This window comes from Plodia interpunctella, chromosome 24 (assembly GCF_027563975.2).
Source record: "Plodia interpunctella isolate USDA-ARS_2022_Savannah chromosome 24, ilPloInte3.2, whole genome shotgun sequence".
Classification (NCBI taxonomy): Eukaryota; Metazoa; Arthropoda; class Insecta; order Lepidoptera; family Pyralidae; genus Plodia; species Plodia interpunctella.
Genome location: NC_071317.1, coordinates 3,765,405 through 3,788,867, shown reverse-complemented (window position 1 = coordinate 3,788,867; position 23,463 = coordinate 3,765,405). Strand labels below are relative to the sequence as shown.

The window sequence follows — 23,463 nt, the reverse complement described above, 5'->3', positions numbered from 1 at the left end:
AGTCTATATTTAGATTTTGTGCACAGACATTTAATTTATCTCCTTGTTAATTGAATAACTGTGATTTTGTGTTATGATCATTTGATTTTTATTTTATTTATTTTAACATGTTCAAGGAGAACCAAAATCTTGCATTCTTAAAACTAGATAATATATCAATGGGTTACAAGAAGCCAATTATAGGTTCCCGCTGGTAATTACAGAAATACTAAGCTAAAAACAAATTTAAAGCATCATGTAATACAGTAGATCATACACATAATCAAGATATAAACACCCCAAAACTACAACTTAATTTTGAAAGAACTGTCGCGTTAAATAGCATCTTATCGATGACACAACACTACAGTTAAACATATCAATATCAGAATTACTAACCAGATCATTTACACTATTACAAGCACGCAGGAGAAAAATGTTACTTCGATAACTTGTAGAAGCATATGAATTCTGAATAAACACAAAAGATCTAAAATTTTTTAATGGCACTTTAAAGAAATAAGAAATAATTTGTCAATGCACTCATCTGTCCTCTCAAACTTCAATACGATATAAATGATTTTGTGGCATCTCGAAACAATAACAATTATGAACAATGACACATCATTAGCTATATTCGACTTGGTAAAAAACAAAATGTGTGAATATGTTTAAATAATCAAACACAATAATTAAATGTCACTTTAATTGAACAATTTTATTAATTACGAGATTTAGTATCTTTTTGGTCTCATTAAAGTATACAGTGCAAATTAAATATATATTATTTCTTCTTAAGTATTTATACAACATTCACAATTATTATAGGACATTTTATGCTTTAGTGACTAGGTACTAAACCAACTAACTACGAGTATTACAACGACATAGTAACTCAATCCAGAAATTTTAAAGTATAACTAAATTAAATCACTGTGTAGTGGACATTATTTACAGAAATCCACGTCGAAAAGATCACGATTTTATTAAAAGATCTTTAATTTTTAATATTAAATTATTGACATATTCATTTACAAAATTAGGAGCATAGTATTCATTCATGATGTGAAATAATGTGAAGTTCAATTCATACATTTTTTCTAAGTATTGGTCACGCAATTTACTATTAATTTCTGTACCATTAACAGTGTAATAAAACTTTATATATTCTTTGACACTTTTGTACAGTTTCCATTCAGTAAAATTGCAATTGTCAAGTGATAAATTGTCATAATCGAAAATGAAATGAAAATAATTATTATTAACATCTATATCCATCATATCGCAATCTAGCATCTTTGAAAAACTATCATTAAGATAAATGGAATAAAAAACTGTTAAATCTTTTGTATATTGGGGTTTGGGTGAGCAAACTCCAGTTTGGAATTTAGCAATAAGAATCAAATTCAACATCAGACTTGGTATCGAGCAAGGCAGCAAATCAACAGGTTTTCTACCGAATGCATATCTAGACCAGCCCGTAAGTATTATTCCTTTAAAATTAAAAATATTACTCTCCCCTCCAAATTTATAATTACGTATCCCTTGCAACCACGAGTAATGATTAAGGAATCTGTATTTAATATTTGGTAGTATACTTTCATCTCCATCTGCACCTTTGAAGGCTGATGCTATCCAAATATTTGGGAATATCTTATGATATTGTGAAAGAGTTTTATGATACAACATGACTTTTTTCTTGTAGTTCCATACTACTGGTTCTGCAGTTTGATGTACTGGATGTTTAACATAAATAGACCTTATCATATCGTCCCAGATCAGCACAGTTGTTTCCGCAGATATGTTTTTCACAATCTCAGTGACTGTTCTGATATGTTCCATGAAAATACGTCTGCAATAAATTAGACAACGAACTTAATAACAATAATAACAATACTTCTGAAAGAGAAGACGTTGACTGCGTTAAAATAATATGTACTTATAAGTTAGGTATTGAAACAAATAAACACGATAATTTTAATGCTACTTACTTAATTGCGCGATGTAGGTACAAATTTTAGGATTAACTTAAAAATTGAAAACGGAACGCTTAAAGATGTCCATGTTCACGTGTTTCTCAAAAATTCTTGGAGAAATACAAATAAATAAAGAAAAAAAATCAAAACCGTAAATATGTACGTAAATAACAATTAGAATTGCGCAATTCTCTGTCCGCGAGTAGACTCGCACGTCACCGATATTTTTTTTCATTAGGAGACGAGACGGGATCAATTTGACTGGGAATTTTTTTCGTATACTTACTCTTTACTTTGACGACGTTTTGTACATTCATTGCATACTTTCAAGTTTATGTTGAATACTTCATCGCAACCAATATGAATATGTTTTAAGGGAGCCACGCTTTTATGGAACAACATTACCTGAAATGCAATTTGATTATTAAAACAGATTGCGTAAACAAGTAAATTACGTTGAAAGAACGATAGAACAAATGTTAGACTATGCCGCTTCCATCAGAAGAAGTGCTGACTTGATATCGTCAATTGAATCGTGTGAATATCAATGGTCTAATAAAAGGATTCGAAGACCGTGCGAAGTGAAGTAGAAAAAGTAGGAAAGCGCTTCGCGCTAGACTTCGACATTCTATGGCATAGCAACCAAGAATATATTCGGATATATGTCTGTCACAATAAATAAGATTCACGGCAAATTTACTATGAGTTTACACAGATACTTACCACTGTAATAATATACTTATGTGCTTTCTTTTTATTATGTAATTGTGTTACTGTATTTCTGTTTTCTATTGTTGTCTTTTGCAAAAGTTTTATCTATCTAAAATTCACCTGTGAGAGCATATTTCTGATTAAATCGAGGCTCTTCAGTTTGCTGGGACAAATTGAGTCCATGTGGTCATCGACTTCTCTAAGTTCACGGAATTGTTGGAATTGTAGCACGTATTCCATATGGCCGAACGTTTGGACTAGTGGAATCACCTCTATATTCGTGTTTTTGCAAACGCTAAGGAAATTCTTCAGCTGAAATAAAACATAAAATTATACTTAATTTTGAATAGGTAACATATTTCTATAATAATGGAAAATTATCAGCTTAAACCTGATGTAAATGCACATCAGCATTAAGCTATAACTGTACTTGTGTCTTAATTTAAACGTCAACTATCTTATATAAAAATCATCATCACATTCAAGGTAGGCCAGTGACAATTGCTGTAAATTCTTACTGGTAAATCAATATAATTTATCTGCTATTTCGATACTAAAAGAAGAAGACAAACGCATTTACCTACCAAGGAAGACCTTAGGCAGGAGGCGGCGGTACTAAAATTATAGCCAAATCTTCATAAATTTCAGATTTATTTTTCTTTGCAATGTGACCGCTCTGTATCTAACCGGCAACACACAAAAATAAAATTTACCTCCGATCTTCTGTAACTATCTTGGTTTTTTATCTGAGCAAGTTCACCTATATACGGAAACATGTCTTCATATTCTATAAGAAGTCCAGTCACGCCCAGTTTTTTCAGAATAGGTAGCAATTTTGTCAAGTAGCTCAGTTTCAACGGCGTATTTTTCAGGTCTATGTGAACCACGACATTATCGAGTTTCACCTTCCATGTTATTGTTTGATCCTCCTTTTGCGAACTGTACGCATATAAGAATAAACCTACAAACGTTATTGCTACAACTAACTTCATTTTGATATTTCTCGGGTTTCTCCGTATTTTCTTGATTACATTTCGTATCACTTGAAACAAGAAGTGGTGAATTAGACAGCAAAAACAAAACACTCAAAAAGAGCCCCCGATATTGAATTATGGTTAAGTAAATAAGTAATAATACTTTATTACACCAAAACAATATACAAGAAAAACAGATCAAATTTTGGTGATCCGATTAGGAGTTACATATAAACATATAGGTCAAATGAAATGTTATTTTTAACATTGTAGAATCTTGCATTTCAAGTAGACATCTTCAACCGATTGAGCTGAAGTTTTGTTTTACATGTTTAGTTTGAATGAAAATGTATTATTATGATAATCTATGGAGATGGGCGCCCGACGAGGAACCTCCACTATTTACTGCACGGACATTAGTAGATTTTTCTTTGCTACGAGTTGAATGCAATAAGATCTCTCTGACGACAATAAAGGCAATAAAATTTGTAAAATCTTTATATAAAATAAAATTATATTTGTACCAATATATAGTTATTAATACAAAAATAACTGTGAAATTTTATTAAATCTAGCACATTCCCTGCTTCTAGAGAGCAAATATCAAATAATTTAATTGAATTATTTCATTTCAAAGCAATTAATAAATTACATATTTACTTTTAAAGCATTTCATCTTGCTATCGTAAAAGTTTCAATGCAGTCCAATATATTAATATTTGTAAATCCGATAATTTCACTCGCGGAGACGAAAAATCTCACTTCCACTAATTCGTCCGTATTGAGATTGCATTTGTTTATTCGCATTAAATTCAATATTTTAATTTCACCGTCTTAAACTCTATTATAGCACCTCGTAAGAACAAACAAGACTTACTGAGACAGAAGAGAGAGATAGAAGACTTGTTGCCTTCCCCAGTGACTAGCACTTGTATGGGTTTCGAGGAAACATCGATTTTGTAACAAGGCCTTAATTGAAAAGACTATAGTCAAGATTTTTATTAGAAAGTAAATTACTGTATTGGAATAATTACCTAGAGATTGTATACCTATATATCTAAATAACTAGATGTCTATATATCTACACATCTACATATTTCTTCTTTGAAATTTATTACAATCGTTGCTTTGAGAGTATACCAATGCACTTATAGGTATTATAAAATACCGCGTACCATAAAATATTCAAGAAAGTTATAAAAAAAGTCTCAAGTGGGTTATTAATATACAGTTTGCACCAAAATGACGTTGCTTACTACCATCATAGTAGGGTTAGCAGATTTTTTATTGGTTGTCCGGTTCTGCTTTTTTTCCAACTGTCCAAAAAAACATTGTTATGTTATCTCATAGGTATAAGTTAGTTATAGAAACAGTCATTTGTTACTATATAACACAATAACAAAATAAATGAAAGATAATATACTAAAAACTAACAAAAAGGTTATAGCTTAGCTACAGTGTCACCGAGGCATGTAACAGCTAATTTTCAGCTGACACCATTAAGGATACTTGGACGAGAACTATAATTTTAAGTAGTACATAGATATACTTTAATTTAACCCATTAACTTATATCGTGCTCCGTTTCGCGTAGTGTGTTGTTGTTTTTGATATCTTAAGTTTAAGTAGAATTTAGTACTAGGTTCGATTGGGAATAATATGTTCCACGTTTTGGTGGCAATTTTTATTCTCAAATAAAATTATCTCTCGTTGTTTTGCTAACACTACATTTTGCTGCAAGCTGTGTCCAGCCGTTTAGAGGGGGAGTGGGGGTGAGCTATTAAAATGCACAGGGATGCAGCGTAAAATTAATGTACATTTCTAAGTTTGCATTATCACAGCTCTGCGCGCAAGAACAAATTTTCGTGTGGTTCCGCCCTAGAATAAGACCACTTCATATCCTTCCGTGGATGTCGTACGAGGCTACTAAGGGACACGCAGCCTAGACAACTGATAGGCAACAATAGCATTCCCAAGGAGTGTTAACGTCAGACAGGCGGCCGGTTGTAAAATCACAGCGGAATCTTCAAAATTTTAGGGTTTTTACGCTGACCCCGGGCTTCGCGGTTTCACAACTCCAAACCCATACCAGTAACATGCAGAGATGAAAGATACATGTTATCCGACCAATTTTATTATTGTAAATGATTTAATTTATTTCTATAGTTACTAATAAGTTGTTGGCTTAATGTCGTCAAGTATGATAATGCATACCAATGTATGACAAATATATGAAAATTTTAGAATAACGAAGTGTGTATGCACGAGAAAGAATAATAAGAAACATACCTAATTAAAACTTTATAACATCACGTATAATTTCAACACTGCACTGTCGTATTTGTGTGAGTGAGATTGACATAAAAATATATGTAAAAAGATTCAAACAACGCCTGTTCGTCGCGGGTGCGAATTACAATTTAGAAACAATTGATTAATTGCAAATTATGTTACAACGATGTTAAAAGACACAGGGTGATTACTAAGGCTTATTTTTGCATGGTCAAAGTAAAAGTTCGTACATTTTCTTTTCTAGTCTTTATCCAAAATCTTGTCGCAAATATAATATTATACTATCCTACTAATATTATAAATGCATAAGTTTGTGAGGATGTATGTTTGTCATTCTTTTACGTATCATCTACTGGACCGATTGTTATGAAATTTGATATATACATATTGAATAACACCAAGGGCACTTTTTATTTCAAAATCTACACAGGAGCGAAGCCCCGGCGCGCAGCCAGTTGAATTAATAAAAAAAGAACAATATAAAATTCTGGACCTGGGTAAGTACGCCGTGCTTCACCTAGGTGCAGATCTCAGGTGAAACACAATTATTTTGGGTAATATTGAGGCCAGACTCGTGTCGTTGTATTTTCGAGTGAGGTGCTAAGCCTATGTGAGAATGTAGATATAATTCCGTTATATACCCATGAACCAAAAAACAAATTTGGTTTTTGGTTCATGGGTATATAACTTACACTATAGATTACTTTTTACCCCGAAACTCCCATAGGAATTAAGCTCCGGGAAACAGCTAGTCAAAGACTAAAGATGAAATAAAAAATGCTCTCTGAACCTCCTGTACAATGTATAGTTTATACAACATCGGGAGCATAACGTATGTATGTATTTGATACGAATTGCAAACAGAGCTCATATGGAAGGAAATATAAGAGGATTTGAAATGTGAATAGCCAGTGTATATACTTTCTGTCTTTCATCTGAGCGTATTCCTGGTTGCTTCCGCTGCCGTTGAGGGTCTGCTGGCCTGTGTATCTAGTTCTGTTTACCATTATAAAATTGGCTTTCATCATAACTAAAAAATCTATAAAGGTTCCGTTTTTGCCATTTGGCTACGCAACCCTAAAAAGGTACCCAAGTGCCAGTACCTACCTACCTCAGTTATTATGTACTTGTGTACCAAATTTTATCGAAATCCGTTTTGTAGAACTTGTAAAACTCCCAAATGCATCAAAATTTTCACATCTTTATATACAAAAGAACAAGCGTTTTTTACTAATCAATGCCCAGCCTAAACCATAGGAGCTATAAAGGTGAAATTTGGGCAGTAGCTTTAGGTTATTACGTAGTGCTCATATAAGAAAGGAATTTTTAAAATTCGACTCCTAAAGGGGTAAAAATTGGGGGTAAAGTTTGTATGAAAAATAACGAAAATCTTTACTAATCTACTTGAAACTTAGCATAAATTCGTATTAGGAGGAAAATAATGCACTTATATAGAAAATCTTTTGGTTACATGTTCAACTCGTCAATGTTCGCCTTCTTCAACTCATAAACTTACCTAACCTGTTCAAAAAGAAAATTTTTCTTTTGCTGTTCAGTAACTAAGGATGTAAGTTTTTTCCATGTCTATTTACCTTTTTTAATCAAGTTACAAGTGAAGATTTTTCTGCAGTGTTTTTTATTTTCTAATAGTCATGTTCAACTCAATAGCAGTGTCAATGTTCTTTAAAAGGTTTTCATTGTCTATTGCACTCTCAGATTAACATCGAAAATGGTATATAGAACTTTTTCGATTGCGAATTTCCATCAAACGGAATAAATAACTGACACAATTGTTGATTAAAACGTGAACATTTTCGAATATATTATGAGAATCGGGCCCCAGGGCACGTTACGTGAAAATGGCGGCATTGAAACAGAAAACTTTAAAACTAGTGATATGTAAAAGTTAGTTACACTTAAGTTAAAATGATATTTTTCATTTAGGTGTTCTAAATTTTTTGTGAAAATATTTATATTTTTAAGTTTTCACAATATTGATATTGTGATTTTGTATCACACATAACTACAATCATTCGGCGTCATAGACAACTTGAGACAATTCTCGATGGTAGAAGAATCCTATCCTACTAATATGTATTATAAATGAGAAAGTTTATGAAGATGTATGTGTGTATGTTTGTTAGTCTTTCACGCAAAATCTACTGGACGGATTATTATAAAATTTGGTACACGAGGAGAATATAACCTGGAATAACACATAGGGTACATTTTTTGTATCCCAAAATTCCCACGGTAGCTAAGCCCTGGGGGCTGCTAGCATTTGTATATCTTCATATTAACAAGTTAATGACAAAAATCATATAAAGTCAAACAGACTTTATATGTTTTTTGTCATAGTATTTAACTTGTAATAAATAATATAATTACCTGGCACAAATATCATAGGATCATACGCATGCCAATAGTCTGACAAGTCCTTACTTGTCAGACTATCGGCACGCGATTAACTTCGTACTGTTTTCGGCATTCGGTATCCTTATACCGAATGCCGAAAACCTAAAAGTTTAGATAAAAATGTAGAAAAACAAAACCAGGGCTCCGACGCTTAACGGCCGCGGAAGAATCCAGAATACACTAGACAGGGACATAATTAATATATGAAACATCAGTTGGTAAGCTGCACTTGATTGACGCGCAGTTGGCTGCATAACCCATTGACGTGTCTTTGTATATCCTGGATTAGCGGGTCGTCCAGGCTTCTCTTGGGTAAACTATATAATATGTTACACACCATCTGTTAGAAAGCACGCATCAAAATCCGAAGGTTAGAAATGACTTGTTCCACTTAAAGCACCTGGCTAAATCACCCAGGTGTTTTAAGTTTTTCTACTTTTTGGTGTACTTACTTAAAGCACCTAAAGCCAGGTGGCTTAAGTCGACTTGAAATTTTATTAAAATGATACTTACCACTTTTCCGTGTATTAAATTAAACTCTACCGCTCATTTTACTTGAAGATGGACGTTTGCTTGGTTGCAGTGTCTGAAAATATTACATACTGCACGTCAAATATACGATTTTTTCCTTACTTTGCATTGTATTTCATAAAAAATGCATGTTGTCCTCTTATGGCGTGTACTGATGATATATACCTATATATAGGTACTCTTTATAGGTCTGATAGATTAAGAAATATTCGCAATTTTTTTAAAATGTACATACAGTATTTTGTCGTTCGCCAAATATCAACGTGCTGATGGACATTGCGCTCCATAATTGACACTGTCTGTCCAGTAAATAATGTTTAAAGTCAGTGTACTGTTATTCATGTGTTGCATAAATCGGATAGCGCAATTTTGGGGCTAACCTGACGTTGATCGACGTTTTGTATGTAGGTCCGATTTGGTTGGTGTTTATTCTGTTATTTTCATATTTCATATTTGCTATTTTTGGGTTTCAAGTAAAGAAGGAATTCTTATAGTTTCGTCATGTCTGTCCATCCGTATGTCTGTCACAATTAGCTTAGTTCAGAGACTATTAGTACATGGAAATTGTAATTTTGTAGAATTATACATAGTAATCAAGCGGAAATCGTGTAAGCGTAAATAAAGAATGTTTCCTAAAAGCAAACAAAACCCTAAGATAAACATAGTATAATTTCCTAGGGATTGCGATATATTCTAATTAAAAAAATGGGCGTATTCATAAATGTTCCCCCTCAATTTGGTAATCCACGATCATAGAATGGACACGTGACTAAAATAGTAATTATATAATGAGCTAAATTTTACAAAAAAAAGTAGTTTTAAGAGTCATGTCAGATACCTTTAAGCAACTTGAATAAAATCTGACATTAGTGTTAGCAATTAACATACTTTAAAATAAGAAGGCTCAAATTAACATCCCGTTTTTTCCGTGCCAGCCTTAAAATAAATCTTTAGCCATAAGCCACAAATTTGGTATGTTTCAGTCACCTGCGTGATAACTTTCTTCTTTAACTAGTAAAAATAATCTGGATTCCGTAGAATGTTGCTATAACATAATTTCAAATGAAATTATTTGGCTTCTAAAGCGAAATAATTCAATATTGTATCATTGTAGTTTCTGTGCGAGTTTGCCCAAAGCACATTAGATAGGAAACCACAATTTACATTATTAATACTGTCAAAGTTTTAATTGAATATTCCGGTAACAAATTCAGTGCGGTTTTGTTAGCAATAAGTAACTAATGTTGGAAACACAAAATCGTCTAGTTATTGTAATAAAACAATATTTATTATGTAACGAACCAATGTCTTCAGATTGGTCCTGTCAGAAGGAGCAAAACGAAAAAGGCTTGATGTCGTCAAGGATAATTTGCAGTAAAATAGACACACCTCCCTATTGCCATTCCTCTAAACAAAATATGGAAGACGCAGCTCCACTTTTACATTTAGTCTTTCGTCCACATTGAGTGAAATTTCCGAAATACACCTGTTTAAAAATAGTATCCCTAAAGGAAAATATTGTAAAAAATTAAATATATATAGTTTACAAGAACACTGGTCAGGTGGTAGAATTGATATAATTTGCCTATTTTAAGAAGACTTGGATATTTACTAGACTAGAAGAATGACGAATTGTTCCTAAATTGACTATGCTTGCCTTGCCTTTACAAGAGTATGAACCGGCCGTAACAATTTAATAAATAGCAGTGCTTCGTTTCACTGTTTGAATAATGAAGTTAGAACGTTAAAGTTAGACCTGCTTGTACCGTAATTGGAGTTGATTCGATGTTCTGCAAGGTTAGCTCATATATTTAGTACATAGGTATAACATATGACCAAATGTTTTGATGTGGTGAGATGATGTTTCGAACGCTGCGGCCGCGGCCGCGCTGTCCGTTTACACAACACAGACACGGGCTTTTTGTCAGGCGTTAAATGTCACGAAATATCCGATGACAATGAAAGCTGTGGCAAAAACGTCAATTAAAAAAAAACTTCAATAAAATAATTTAATGTTATTTATTAAGAGCGACTGACATGCTTGTTAATATTGTATCTTAGTTACCTGAAATAAATTAATGAAAATAATTATATATTTTATAAAAGTTTTCATTATAAACTCACAAGATAGTTATTTACGCGGGCAACAGCTGGTAGAAATATGTCTATTCAATATAAGTAGGCATGTTATTTTAATCTTCTATACATACCCCACTATCTGAGAACAAAAGCGGGCATACTAAGCCCATTAAGATGATCACCATAAACGGATTATGGATGTCAGTCTATAGAAGCTCTTGTCTATTCCCAACCGTCGAACTGAGCCGTTACCAGCTATGGGCTTATGTCCAACTGTTGGACTATTACAATATTTTAAAGCGGTGGTGGTTCAGTGATCAAAGTCCGCCTGTAATTGTAAGGTCCTTCTAGGTATCTAAAAATGGATAAAACTAGTGTTAGAAACAGAAAAAAAAACAAAAAAAGTAAAGAAAATCTTTGTACGTAGATTTTTTTTCTTGTTTCCTTTGTGCAATAAAGAATTCTCCAGTAAGAACTTCACGCGGGCGAAAACGCGGGCATAAGCTATAGGGCATAACGCGGGCATAGCTTATGACCGCGTTTTCACCCGCGTGAATTTCCATAATTTATTTTTATTTGTAAACTATAGCTTATGCCCGCGTCGTCGCCCGCGTGAATTTCCATAAACAAAAAAGTCTTAATACATGGGAGACACGTGTCAGCTGTTTTATCTACCGCAGTTTGTCTGTTCTCTGCTACTGTTCATTATTACCACTGTACACTAGTGTACCAGTCGTAGTAGACACTAGTGGTAGTTGAAACATAGACAATATAGACATGAATCTACTTGATCACTAGATGACCATTTAGGTTAGGTACCATTTTCCAAACTTGAAGTCTATTTTGAAATACCAAACGAGAAATCAGAAACGGGAATGTCGCCCACTACGAGTATAGTCTCTGCTGTGGAGATTAAAAACTGTACTCTTCAAAAAGCCAAGTGGCTGCCCAATCAGGTCGGCTTATTTCCCACCTCAGCCCGTTACCGAGTTAGGCCGATGATCGTCCATTGTCCACTAATTTAGTACATTAGCTATCGGACAATCTATTTAGTTGCTTTCATGTATATTGTATACCTACTATGGAGTGTATCATAGTGGATATTGTGTAAGTTTTTCCATGCCGCTGGTGTAGGTCCAAAACACGTAGCTGTTTTTCCTCTCGCGCACAATGTAATTGTCAACCAAGAAAAAGCGCTATTAAGATTAGGATTCTTCTCATAGTCGATATCTATTCCACGCAACCGTCAGGTTTAGGTGGATAAATTTTGTAATTAAAAACAAGTTTACAAAAAGGGTAATTTCTACGCATTATATTTATTAAAGTGTAAAACGGCAATGCTGCCAGTCTTTTGAGCACTTTGCTGAAGGACGACGCGTTTGGCTATTATATAATTTTAATGTATGTTTATACTTAGTTTATTTATAAGTTTAATCTAAGATATTATATTAATCATTTGTCATATATTACATACTAACACTACACACTTAAATACATACTAACGCACTATCCCAATAACCAGTTATCACCTTCCATGTAGCAAATACTGACAGATTTAATTTCATACACAACTTCTATGTATGTAGTTAGTAAGTTTGTTAATTAGTAAAGTACATGGCAATATATGGTAATTCAGGGATGTGCCCGGGGCGATTTAAATGAAAAATGTCGGCTTTTAGCACGAGCGAGCGATATATCAGGGTAGTGGCGTAGTTATGAATTTGCTGCCAATGGGCTATGCAATTTTCGCCGCCCATATTGTCTTCCGAAATATTACCAACTATTATTAAAAAATACATTTAAAAAGGAGCTCTATGTGTGCTATGATAATCATATGGACGCTGCATAACACAAGTAATACGTATAGCTAAAGATACGTGTTGCTTAGCAGAGTATCGGTATAGTCGACGACGCGAAACAGGAAAGCTTCAGTCACCATTCAAGGTGAGCTTGGATAGACGCGTGCGCGCACTGATAAACTGATGTTTTCGTGGTGTTCAGATTGTATAGTTATTTAATGATAAATTAGATTAGTAACAGATAGACTTAGTATTGAAGAACAATGTATGTGTTAGTAGTAATAAAGTGTAGTACGACAATATTTGTGATTTTACTTAAAATTCAACTTATAATTATGGCAAATGAACAATATGTATAATGATATATATATATATATATATATACAAAAAAACACTTTTAATAAAAGATCGAGCTGACCAGTTCCCCCCGGCAGCACGCGTTCACGAGTTGACGCGTGAGTCAGCCATCGCGAAGCTCAATCCACGACGCCGCTACCGGTTTGACCATTTGAGTGTGCATGACGTACTCAATCTCCATAATCCAACATAATACATACATATGTTACTTTCAGACACATGAAGATTACAAATCACGTATATGTTTTACAAGTAAATGTCAAAATATATGTAACAAACATGTCAAGAAAATATATAAATAATAATAAAAAGGTAAGATCAAGTGTGAGAGGTAGAAGTTTTAGGAAGGGTCCAAGTTTTTTTGTCATTTATATAATAATAATAATAATAAATAATAAATATACTAGGACAAATTACACAAATTGAGCTAGCCCCAAAGTAAGTTCGAGACTTGTGTTATGGGATACTAACTCAACGATACTATATTTTATAATAAATACATATATAGATGAACATCCAAGACCCGGGCCAAACAGAAAAAGATCATTTTCCATCATGACCCGACCGGGGATCGAACTCGGGACCTCTCGGTTCAGTGGCAAGAATCTTACCACTGCGCCACCGAGGTCGTCAATAGTCGCTATTTGTGTAATAAGCATTAGCCATCATTTTAATATATGATTTAAATTTTGGCATCAATGCCAAAATTAAAAAGGTTAGGCGGTCTTTCGTGGGTCAATAATTTTACACTTTGACCCACGAAAGACCGCCTAACCTTTTTAAGTCGGAATCTGTTCATACAAAGTTTATGCCTATTACGAGTGTTTATACTGTTAACATCGCTCAATGTTTTATACAGTTGTAAGTTAGATTTAACAAAAATAAGTACGTCGAAGATGTACTGAGATGCAACACATAATATTTATCGATTTGAATAATTCTCGCAAGGAATCCCGTGGCTTAAGCCCATAAATAAAACGAATTGCTCGTTTCTGTAAAACAATTTTTTTTCCTATGTCAGCTGCATTACCCCATAACAATAATCCATAAGACATTATGCTATGAAAGTAGCTGTAATACACGAGCCTAGCTGTTTCGATGTTTATACACTGTCTGATCCTTCTCACTGCAAAAGCTGCCGAACTAATTTTCTGGCCGTGATTTCAATATGTTTATTCCACTTAAACTTACTATCCACAGTAATGCCTAAGAACTTGGCACTGTGTACCCATTCTAATACTTTACCATTAACTATTAAAGGAATATCAAGTTGGGGTGCGTTTGAAAGAGAGAACACTTGGTCTGTGTTTAAAGCCAGGTGTAAGCCAGTTGTAAACCATTCATGCACAAGTGACATAATGTTGCTTACATTGTTAAGTCAAAAGTCAAAAGTCCAATTGACACGCTAAGAAGAAGTACAAGTTTGCCGCCCCCTAAAATATGGCGCCCCCTGAAATATGCCGCCCAAAGCAGCAACCTACTTATCCTGCTGGTAAATTCGCTACTATTTCAAGGCATGTAGTTCATGTGTTATGTTTGCGTATATTTTCTACCAGCTGTGTCTTGGAACTCTGCTTGTATGTGTGAATTTTGGGGAAAAAGTAATTTGGTGATTCTTATTCAATTCAGAAAATTAATAAATTATTTTATAAAAATGACACAAGCTTTGTTAAATAAGAATACAGAATTCTATCTATCATCTTATTTAATTATCAGCTCCGAACCCAAGGTTCCGCATAAAATTAAACCTCAAAAGTTTGAAAAGATGGGGTCTTGCTTGAGGAATATGGAGGGGGAATCGAGGGATTCAATAAAATTTATCGTTGGTTTCGTCATCTCCGAATCCAAACTCATAGACAACATTTTTACTTTCACAAATAAAAAGGCGGCATTTTGTTGACATTGACAGCTCTCTAGTTAGACAAGTTTGATGATTCTTTTGCCATTTTTATAGAAAAAACATGGATTTTGTAAGTACTTCATACCGGAGTACCTACTAATTCCATGAGAAAAAGACAAACATTTCATTCAACACAATAACAAAAGACAAGACAATCTAATAAAATTTCAATAACTTCAAACGAATCTACGACGATAGTTATAATTGTATATTTATTTGAACATTGGTTCAAATAAATAAATGTCGGATTTTGGTAGCATTCAAAACAAGAGTCGCAAACAATCTGCATACAAGATGCATTCTGCAAGTTCCAACTTCCAAAAGCGTATTACTGAGACATGAATTTAATACAAAAGACGTGGGGAATTGGAATTGAATTTAACGTAAGTTTTGGTTACTTTTACGGTGAAGAAAATAGCGAATAGAATAAGATTGTTTAAAGGTTTGGAGTTGTTTTAGCGCAAAAGCGCTACATCGTTTTTGGTTGACTCGCTGTAAAAATACCTTTGTGTTTTGCCGTGTTGAAGGGGTTTACAAGTTAGTCGAAATATACTATGCATTAGCGTGGCTACTAGAACAAGAGTAGTATATTTTTTACGCTGAACCTGGGCTCTGGGGCGCCACAGCCGAAACTGAAACAAGTAACACGCGAGAATGAGAGAAGGAGCAATAACAGTAATGTTGTATATTATTTATTCGCGATTCTAAAACTAGGTCAATTCTGCAAATACTTAGGTGTATTGCACAATTGACCTCAGTAGCTACATAATTACGGGATCATAGTAATTTAATATGTTAAGACTAGACATAACTTTACACGATAATTATTAAAGTAAGGATTTTACTTAATTCATGGAATTTCACACGAGCGTGGAAATTCTGAAGCGTTAATAAAATGTCCATATTAACATAAGTGTAGACATAACTTTTTCATTAGAAATACTTTTGAACAAATAATTTTCAAGTTCCTAAATTTTTAAACATAATTATATGTGTTTGCTAGTGTTATTAATATGTTTTTGTATATTAAGTCGTTGAGTCAGCGTTGGACGAAATAATTACCCTTTTTTGCAAATAATCTTCCAAAATCCCACTTTGCCTAAAAACAATCTGGCAATGCTGTATACGATTCGTGCAAATCTGTTTTGTGCTTTATAAATGAACTGAAAATCATTATACATGGCCGAATCATAGTCTATATAATCTTGTTATAATTATGATTCCGCGAATTGCTTTGTACAAGGATATACCTTTGATGTAGTTCCAAGATTTCCAAGTACGATACGCCGACTGAGTTGTGCGCATAGACAGATTTATTTTCAGTTTCAGATTGCGCTGGACTCTTGGTTGTTTCTCAGCCATTGAGCGTTGGGGCCCAGGTTTTCCTAACTTTTCGTCTCCACTCCACACGGTCAGCATCACTTGTCACCAGCGATGGAAATCAGTCATGGAGAGATTTCTTTCTGGGTCCCCAAGGACCAAAAAAGTCTCTATTCCAAAACGGCACAAATACGTAATGTAAAGGCTTCTTTACAAGATATACATATTTATACCGATGTGCGCTATTATTTTATTAAAAAAAATTACACTCAAATGAGCATTATTCACGGAAAATCCAGGAAAAATATGAACCAGGTAGGAGAAAATCCTCTTGACTGAAGTATCTAAGAGATTGGTTTTATTCGAGTGCCCTACAATCTTCCCTGCAGCAGCTTCAAAAGTTAAGATAGAAATCAGTTGAGATGGCAATCTTCGTTGAGAATCGGCACTAGGTATAAGAAGAATAAATAAGTATTAAGTACATTCGTCATTAAAGTAAAACACACCTGACTAAAATATCCATGAAATACCTACCTATGTCAATATTTTACCTTTTATCTCGTAAATGTGTTATTTCCTCCGAACGATTGATTGGCCAATTCGTCGGCGCACGTGTGAAACACAACGCTGATCGGTTTCAGGGATGATTCACCCCGAAAGCCTTTACTTGTCTTCGTAAATAATGTCATAAGACACCACTCGCTCGCTTGTGTTCGGATTTTAGTTTTTACTACACGGAGATACGGGTGGTTCTTGAATGTATGACGATTAGCAAAAATATAGCGTAGAAGGTTCAAGAGCATAAAATATTTATAAAGAAGAAAGTCAAACTGATATAAGGTATATGGTGAGCGTCAGTTTAAAATATGCAGGGTACGAATTAATGTTTTAAGTTTTTCCACTAAGAAGATTATTTGCTAAGAACTGAAAAAAGTGGAGATATACTTGTAGATTCTTTATTTTCTTAATTTAAGTAAGTGCAAACCCCAAGGCCATCAGTATATACAAGTACATCTACTGATTGATGTTAGTGAGTGTTCGTGCAAGTCTTTAAAAAAAGTAAAGCTACCTACGCCAGCCAGACTGGCCAGTAAGAGTGCAAAAAAAGTAAGATAAAAAAAGAGCGTGAATTTAGAAAATAAAAAAATGATGATGTAATAAACATGTCAGTGCAATGATCACAATTTAGATCAAATCAAATATTGTTAAATGTTGCGTGAGAGTGAGAGTAAATGTGGATGTCGTGTGGTTCCGCCCTAGAGTAGGACCACTCCATATCCTCTCGTGGATAACGTACAAGGCGTCTAAGGAATACATTGTGTTGGCAGTTGATATGCAACATTAGCATTCCCAAGGAGGGTTGTAAAATCACAGCTGAATCTACAAAATTTAAAGGTTTTTTTTTAGCTACGGCACAGCCCCGGATAACTGCAAACACGCGAAAATAAAAGAGAGAGAGAGTGGTAGTTAAAACTCCAAAATTTTAACTTTACGTTGTTATTTACTAAAAGTAAAGTTTCACTAAATATTTTATAGCTTTATGAGCTTGCCACGGTGCATGTCGTTCCAAGATACACGTTTCGTTATTACTAAGTATAAACAGCTACGTATAAAAGCATGCAACAGCTGTTACCTAATGTTTGGAGGCGGCTCTTGTTAACGTTAGGGTAGTTTCAGTTTGAGTCAAGACAAAAAGTCTTTGGTCGGTCGCCTAAGATGGAAGATCCAATAAAAAACAACGCCAGGTTTAGCGCCAAATCGCCAAATTTTATATTGTTGGCATAATTTATACATTTAACATATTTTAATAGAAAACGCAAGTTGATAAAAAATTGAGATTTTTATTATTATTTTCCATAACATTCTTTTCGAACTTAAATCTTCTTGAAAGAAACCATATTTCTTGCTCCCCGGTCTAACGAAACGTGTTGAGTTTCGGACCCTTTCCATCATACTGACCATTGCTCCGAGCTTCGAAGCCAATGGAGTTCCGATTTCTGCAAAACAATTCAATTCCATATTTATATGCCTTATTAGAAAAAAAACCGGAATGCATGACAGACATGTAGTCTGTCAGCCAAGACTCTCTTTCTTGGACGGGAGTTTTATATATTTTCATGACTGTTTTTTTTCTAGATATCTATAGATATAGATAGACTTCTGACTTCAGGTATTTCTAAAATATAATCGTAACTGGACTGACAGCTGGACAACTTAAGAGACGTTTCACAATACCTATGATTTACTTTTTCCAGTGGAATTACATTATTTCAGTCAGGACGAGACGTTATTTGGCAACGTAAAGTATGTTCGAAGTCCAACAGCTAAAATTATAACTTAACTGTATGGACAGAAAAACTAATGTATTGTAACAAAGTTATCATAATTGTTTTAGTTTAACGCGTGTCTCTTCGACTTGATAAAATGAAAAAGATACAAATTTTTCCATATTCTTTCTGAAATTAAAAATAATAATAAAAGTGTTCTATTCTTTTCTCAACTTCTTGTGGCACTGTAACAATAGATTGATCATTATTTATCATGAAACTGTGCACCATTGATAAGTTATCACAAAGGATCCGTCAGGTCTAGAAGGTAAGCAAAATATTCCACCTGGTTGCTTCTTCTTCTCGGCTAAATTTGTAAGCATACTCGTACATAGCTTCCGTGGCATCTTACAAGCATTCAGTTTACATATTTCAGGCATTTCTTTCAGCAGTGGCTGTTCCGATGATTTACCAAAACTTTAACTTTGAGTTTTGGAAATATTAGGTACTAGCTTTTGCTCGCGGTTTCGCCCGCATTAATTTCATAGCAAAATCTCAGTATTTTTTTTATCGCGTACTCTGTAAGACTGGTAAACATATATGATTTAAGTTCGCATTTTTTCTCATCTTTAGTTCAATTTCCTGTTTCCCGCTGCGTGTCTCGTCCCGCAAACCTCTCCAATCCCACTTCCTGCTATGTAATGTAGATATTCCATACAATTTCCTACATATTGTGCCATCATGTTTTTCGCAATGTGTCCCGACCCGTTTCCCACTACCTGTCTCCTTCCCATTTCCCGCTCCGTCTCCCACTCCCGCTTTCTGTAACGTTTATCTTGAAAATTGTATGAAGTCCCATATAATCTTTCACTGGGGGGTGAAAGATTGTATGGAACTTAATACAACCTTCAAAAACGTATTCATTAATTTGTTGTAAACAACCAAAATCCAAATTTTCAAGTCACTAACTTCAACGGTGTAGAACTTTCATATTTACAGATTTCACCCCCTTTGGAGTAGAATTTCCAAAAATCCTCTCTTAGTACTCACCTACACTCACCTACATGCCAAATTTCAGCTTCCCGCCCAACAATTTCGGGTGTATGTTGTCTGTCAGTCAGTCAGCCAGTCAGTCACTCAGTAACGAAAGAGTTTTATACTGATATATTGATACATACTGCGCCCATTATATCTAATCAGATTTTAATCGATAAAAAAATTGTTTATATTCTGTTTACACCTATCTACAAAATTTTAAAGTAAATCGGCTCCGTGGATTGTTATTTTAATTTTCCTACAGGACCCTCCTCATTTTCCGGGATGAAATATCTATAACATGTTAACCCGGGATTCCAAGGAATTTTTGATTCATAATTAGTTTTTCAATTATCCTACGGAAACCAGACCATTTACCGTTATGAAATGTATCTAATTTTTCTACAGGACCCTCCTCATTTTCCGGGATGAAATGTCTATAAGATGTTAACCCGGTATTCTGAGTCATTTTTTATTCATAATTAGTTTTTCAATTATCCTACGGGAAGCTGACCATTTACCGGGATAAAATGTATCTAAGATGTTAACCCGGTATATAAGGTACCTACATACCAAATTTCAAGCAAATTGGTCCAGTAGATTTCGAGTGATGCGCAGACTTCATGTGATTCAGACAGACAGATAGATAAAAATTTCCAAAACTATATTTTCGTCATCTATATCAGTAACTAAGTATATTTCATGAAGAATTAAAAAATATATATCCAATATACAAATTTGGCCTTTCTTCAATTTTATTATATGTTATTGATTATATGTATTGATTGATGATTATTATATGTATTGATTCAAATTTGATTATGACTTGTAAATGATATGAACCTGCCAAGGTGTAATTTCTGAATAAATGATTTGATTTTGATTTTACAAGTGGTGGAACGCAGGGCAGGACAATAAGTGTACCTAAACACCCCCACACCAGCTGGCGTCACCGGAGCATGATGTCTACTTCGTCGTTCCCAGAATGTAACGACATTCTGGGCAATATTATTGAAGTGGTTTGCCAATGCCTTCCCCATATCTCCTCAACTAGAACTAGTGCAGGTTTCCTCACTATGTTTTCCTTCACTGGAAGTAAGTAGTCGTTGGAGCTATAGGTTCACATGAATCAGATTTATATAAAAATTCATGAGCGTGCTACAGTTACGTGTGAATCTGGGACCTCTCAGTTCACAGGCGGATCTTAACCGCTGGTCCACTACGGTTATTACCAGTAACGCAATTTACAGGACAGGATAGTAGGATTTTTCCTATTTGAAAGTTATAACAAACAATAACAAAGGTAAAATTATCATTGTATTTATAGATTGTGTTTTGTGTGATTTACGGCATTATACAGGATTACTGGTAACGCATAAACTTCCAAAGACGCTTTAAGGTACATATGGACTAACACCTTTTGTTCTACGACTTTTGTTTAAACATAATGAATACAAAAAAATATCCTTTTTTTAGTTTTAATGTCGTTTCTATAAAACGTTAACTGTATGTTCGATTCCGCTACATAACGCTACTGTACTGTCTCGTGTTACTTGGCTATTACAAAGTGTGATGTATATATATGTAGAATCGCAAATAAGATTGTATTATGTTTATATGAAAAAAAAAAACCACGAATCAATAAAAGTCGTGGAATAAAAGTTGCTTGTTTTGATGTACCCAAGTAGTCTTTAGGAGGTTTTGCGTTTGATACCAGTAACCCTAGTAATATAGTAATAAGCATATAAGTATATTGTGAATGTCAAGTAAACCTTGCGACTGGTCTCTCTATCCCTAGTTTCCCTCTCTGTCTTGCAACTGGTACTATTTTCATGATATATTATTTCAGTCGCGTCCGGGTACTTATGACAAGTTGTTATTATATTTCACTCGTTCACACTCCGTTACTAATAGTCATTTACATTAGTCATTTAGAACATATCGACGACTTTTAGGATGGGTTGCACGAGTCTAGTTTGACGTTAACTTTAACCTGCGCAGAAATAAAGTACGCAAACGACGACGGGTGCAACCTACTCTTAAAACATACAACTCAAATATATCAACAGCAACAAATATAATACAAATTGTTTCTGTACCGACCATGTGGCAACGGGAATATTAATTGTCGTGTGTTTACACGTTTAATAATTCCAAACGCAAAGACAGCTATACGACAAGATTTATGGTCTGTGCCAAGCTCTGAAGTGGAACTATGTATTCATATAGTAACACTGTAGCTTCGTTTTTAATTAAATTTAATTGTATAACAGGGTGAGTACGTTAACGTTAAAATTGACGGTGCAACCTACCTTAAGCGTGTTTACACAATATGTTAAACTATGGTTATACTACAATTATAAGTAGGCCACCTAAAAAATATCTTTTCCAGGTTTCTTTCTCTCTTTTCGAGTGTGTTAATTACTGACATTGGTGTCTGATTTTATTTAAGTTGCCTAAAGGCATTTGACATAACTTTTACGACTACTTACCGTGTCTAGTGACATCGCATACACACCAGTGATGTTAAACTGTCAGGTTTTCCTTCACAGGAAGCTAGTGGTGGTCTATTAAAACTACTATATATGAATCAGATTGGTATACAAACACAAACTCATATGGCACGAGTAGGATTCGAACCTGAGACCTTTCGATCCATAGACGGGCGTCTTAACCATTACACCACCACCGCTTCACGTCCAGTTAGTTATTTATAAACAAATTCACAAATATCTCCATTTAAACTTCCACGCCCAAACCAATTTCGTTGGAACTTGCTACAGTATTTCCAAATAACAGCATTATGCAGTGCAGCCTATTTGGTATTCATAAGTCTGGAAGTCCATTACCCGAGGATACCCGGAATGCTATTTCCTATTGCATTCGGTGTTTAAGGCACCTACATTATATTATTTATCTGGCATAATTTGTTACCTCGATGACATCCATGTTTTCCCGGATTCTTTCGCAGCTGTCGAACATCGGAATCCAGGATTCGCTAGCTCAGGGTACTTTTATGCTAATAATATAAATACAAAAGTCTTTCTGTATTCCATTATTTAGCTACGATACTGATTTTGACAAAATTTAGCACCCTATCATATTAAAAGACACCCTTTTATAAATAAATTAAAACTAGTAAAAAAATAATTAAAATAACATTCAAACCTATTAATTTTCTTTTCGGAAAAATTAGCTAAACATACATTAAATTTATGATATACAATATGAGCATTAGGACAAGTGATAATCATGATAAAATTAGCATATAAAAAACAGTAAATATTTTAATTATGATTCAAACAGACTACGAGTAACATATAAATGAAATGATATTAAGTGTTATGTTTTAATATATGCCGAAATGATAAAGGCTATATTAAGGTTTAACTATGAAATCAATCATATTATACGTCATTTAGTATACCTGTGAAAAAAAAAACTACTGATGTTTGCTTAAAGCGGTGCCTTAAGTCACCGGTTTAAAAAAGTTTTATTAAATTCACTGTTCATTTCTTGGGGATTCTTTAATATTAGCTACATTGCTTTGAAATTTCTTTTGATATTACATGAAAATTTTAAATTTTTTACAGTATTTTTGGTGAAATTAATCGATATTATAGTAAAATACTTTTTAAGATATGCATGGGTTATTTAATTATTCATGGTACCTTGCAATGTATTTGGAAGAATCAATGCACATTACAGGCATGTTGCCTCAGCCAACTTTAACTTTAGCTCTAACCTATGCAGAAAAATGCAAGGTACGCCATTTTATCTTAACGTCAGCGGCGCGCAGGTTCAAGCTAACGTCAAAGTTGACTGTTGC

General features: G+C 34.0%; 1 protein-coding gene across 5 annotated transcripts; it reads right to left on the bottom strand.

Moving 5' to 3' along the window:
* Positions 1 to 83: 83 nt before the first annotated feature.
* Positions 84 to 8,933, bottom strand: LOC128680373 (hexosaminidase D-like). Of its 5 annotated transcripts, none has more exons than XM_053763465.1 (5): positions 8,860 to 8,933; positions 3,380 to 3,708; positions 2,787 to 2,978; positions 2,242 to 2,360; positions 84 to 1,831 (listed from the first exon to the last, which is right to left on the bottom strand). In XM_053763465.1, the coding sequence occupies exons 2-5, from the start codon at positions 3,656 to 3,658 to the stop codon at positions 955 to 957; spliced, it is 1,467 nt and encodes a 488-aa protein (XP_053619440.1). In that variant the 5' UTR covers positions 3,659 to 3,708; positions 8,860 to 8,933; the 3' UTR covers positions 84 to 954. The 5 variants fall into 5 exon arrangements, with proteins under 5 accessions (XP_053619440.1, XP_053619439.1, XP_053619443.1 ...); XM_053763464.1 differs by lacking the exon at positions 8,860 to 8,933 and adding an exon at positions 4,301 to 4,527; XM_053763468.1 differs by lacking the exon at positions 8,860 to 8,933 and adding an exon at positions 4,301 to 4,527 and having other exon boundaries at positions 3,380 to 3,627.
* Positions 8,934 to 23,463: the final 14,530 nt, after the last annotated feature.